Source organism: Impatiens glandulifera, chromosome 4 (genome assembly GCF_907164915.1).
Source record: "Impatiens glandulifera chromosome 4, dImpGla2.1, whole genome shotgun sequence".
NCBI lineage: Eukaryota > Viridiplantae > Streptophyta > Magnoliopsida > Ericales > Balsaminaceae > Impatiens > Impatiens glandulifera.
This window is the reverse complement of record NC_061865.1, coordinates 50173665-50176862: the sequence shown is the minus strand read 5'-3', so window position 1 is coordinate 50176862 and position 3198 is coordinate 50173665. Positions and strand designations below refer to the sequence as shown.

The window sequence follows — 3198 nt, the reverse complement described above, 5'->3', positions numbered from 1 at the left end:
ATTAAGTTATTTGCGGAAACAAAGATTTGAGTCTAAGTTGAGGAAGACTCAAACATATATTCTGGTTATAATTGGCGCTCTATTTAGTAATTAGTAGTTACTAGCGACAATTTGAGATCATTAGTGGCAATCCACGTGAAAGAAAAAAAATGGAGAAAGAAAGTTGAACTGATTATAAAGAAAGAAAATAAATTTTGAAAGTAACATGATTATGTTTAGCATATTTAATTTGAGTTGCACCAACTTCATGGGTTCTTTTATTTTATTTATTTTAATCTCAATTATAATTTATTTTAATAATTATAAATATATTGTAATAAAAATTAATTAAACTTGTTTATTTATTATTTTAAATAAAATTATTAAGATAAAATTAGAATTATATATTTTTAAAAAATAATAGGAAATGACTTCACATGTTGTTGTGTTCTCAAAATTGTGTTTTCATGTTTAAAAAGAAAAACGTTGTCATATTTCTTTCTTAGTGGTTTGGAAAAAATTGTTTGCAAAGTTAGTAGAACAGTAGTTGTTGTTGTTGTCTGGTAGATATAAATCAAATTAGTTGTGTTTAAATTGACATCTCCTCCAAAAACAAACAAATTGCATGAAAATAAAGAAATCTTTATTATATATATAATTTGCTCAATATTCTTGTCCGATCCATATCCCTAAAAGAATCTATCTTGCTCTCTCGCTAATGGTGACTGTGAAAGCAACCCACGTAGTGAAACCAGTCGAGGAAACGCCTTCGATGATAATGTACGTTGCCGACATCGATCAAATCTACCCAATACACACCCCAACCATCTACTTTTACCGCTCTCCTAATTCGTTTTCATCGTTTCCAATAATGGTGGAAATCCTAAAACATTCTCTAAGCAAGGCACTTGTTATTTTTTACCCCTTCGCCGGCCGCCTTCAGTGGACCCATCGTAACCGCGTCCAATTAAATTGCAACTCCCTCGGGGCGCACCTTCTCGAGGCTGAAACCGATGCCAGAATAGATGACTTCGCTCCTGACTACCGCCCCACCTCCGCTGTTCGGGATCTTATCCCATATGTGGATTATAGGTAATAGTTTTGTCACCTGATCAATTTTATATGTATTGGAACACATTTAATTAGTCTTTTATAATAGTATTATTTAAAATAATTAAGTGTTTAAAAGTTGTATTATAATATATGCTTTTTCATCTTTGATCATACATATATAGCCGTCCGATCGAGGATCTACCGCAGGTTTTGGTACAGTTGACGAAATTCAGCTGTGGCGGCGTGAGTCTTGGCCTCGTGCTTTCTCATTTTCTAGCCGACGGGCAGTCGGCTCTCCATTTTATCTCGGAATGGGTTCGGATTGCCCGAGGTGAGGGACCAGAATACATGCCGTTTCTAGACCGGACAGTGTTAATGGTGCAGGATGAGGAGGAGGATCTGTTGCCAGCTGATCATTTCGATGGTTCGGATTATAAGCAGCCGCCGTTAATGATCGGGAGTTTGATGAATAATATAGAGGAGAGTGATGTGTTGATGCTGAGGCTGAGCAAAGAGCAAATAGATAAGCTAAGGAGCAAAGCTAACGAGGAAAAGAAACGCCTTGGAGATCTCGACCGTGGTTTCACCAGGTTTGATATAAGATTATAATATCTTATCATGATATAATTAAATAGATAATGAATGAAGTGGTACTGATGTTTAATTATATAGGTTTGAAGTAGTGGCGGGTCACATGTGGAGAACCGCAAGCAAGGCGCGAAAGCACATAGAGACTCAAGAAACGGCTTTGAGAGTGGTGGTGAATTTTCGAAACAGGGTAAAACCTCCGTTGCCAAAGTTTTTCTTTGGGAACGCAGTGTTGCCTGTCGTCGTCTCCTCAACTTCCGGTGAGCTTGTTTCGATGCCGTTGTCATATGTGGCTAGCAAGATAAGGGCGGCCACGGAGAAGGTAACGGATGAGTACGTGAAAAGGGCAACAGTTTTCCTTAGTAACCAAGAGGATTTGTCGCAATGGAGGTATTTGCACGTAATTAATGGGAGCAACCAAGGAGTTTTCTATGGGAATCCAAACATGGACATTACGAGCTGGTTGACCCTTCCACATAATGAAGGAGGGACAGATTTTGGGTGGGGAGAAGAAGACCACTTTGGGCCGGGTGCGCTTGGGTTTGATGGCAAGTCTTTCATTCTCTCTGATAAATCTCGCTCTGGTTCGGCTGTTGTCGCACTACGGTTGCAGGTGACTCATATTCAAGACTTCAAGACTTTCTTTTATGAAGATTTTTTAAATTAGTTAAAGCAAATTCATGTTAATTTGGAGCCTACTTTTGTGTTTTTCAATTGTGGATTATTGTTGTTGTTGTTGTTGAGATTTTCAATTGTTTATAATAGTTACCTTCTAAATATAATTAATATGTCATTTTGTGTGTTTATTGTTGTACCTTTTTATTATTAAATTGTTTGTAATTTTATAAAATTTAAAATTATAAAATAAATTTTATTAATTATTATAAAAATACACATGTTAAAGAGTAAAAATATATAAGTTGATAACAAAAAAAAAATTAGAGGAATGATATCATTTAAAACATTAATATATATATCTAAATACTATATAAATGTATATAACATATAATATAGTAATAGTAATAATAATAATAATAATAATAATAGTAATTAATCAATATTATTACAAATATAAAATAATAATAATAATAAAAGTTAAATAAGTTGAGTGATTAATTATGCTAACAAATACACTCAGAATTTAAGAATTAGTCATTAGAAATAAGTTAAATACTATCCACATAAATATTTTAAAAACAATTAGAGTTAATCATTTGTAAATATATAAGGTTAATCAACTAGTATGAAATGAGGTGCTTTTATTATTATTATTATTATTATTATTATTATTATATATACTTTTGTTTTTGTTTGGTTTTGTGTTAAAAATCAGGTTACCATTTAAAATTGAAACATGTTGCTCTTCCTTAATAGAATCCAATGAGTACATCCTCTTAGTTAGGGCTTATTTTATGTTAATTATTTGGGATGGGTCTTATCAATCAATTACCAAATCTTTAACTTCGGTTTAGCAGTTTAAAAATCGTCATACATACATTAATTGACTGGTTCACTAGCTATATGGAGAACATTAAATGAACTTATAACATTATAACTACCTAGACACGTATAAAAAAA

General features: G+C 32.9%; 1 protein-coding gene across 1 annotated transcript; it reads left to right on the top strand.

Moving 5' to 3' along the window:
* Positions 1-697: 697 nt before the first annotated feature.
* LOC124935334 (spermidine hydroxycinnamoyl transferase-like) lies at positions 698-2287 on the top strand. Its single transcript, XM_047475774.1, has 3 exons — positions 698-1071; positions 1215-1622; positions 1705-2287. The coding sequence occupies exons 1-3, from the start codon at positions 698-700 to the stop codon at positions 2285-2287; spliced, it is 1365 nt and encodes a 454-aa protein (XP_047331730.1).
* Positions 2288-3198: the final 911 nt, after the last annotated feature.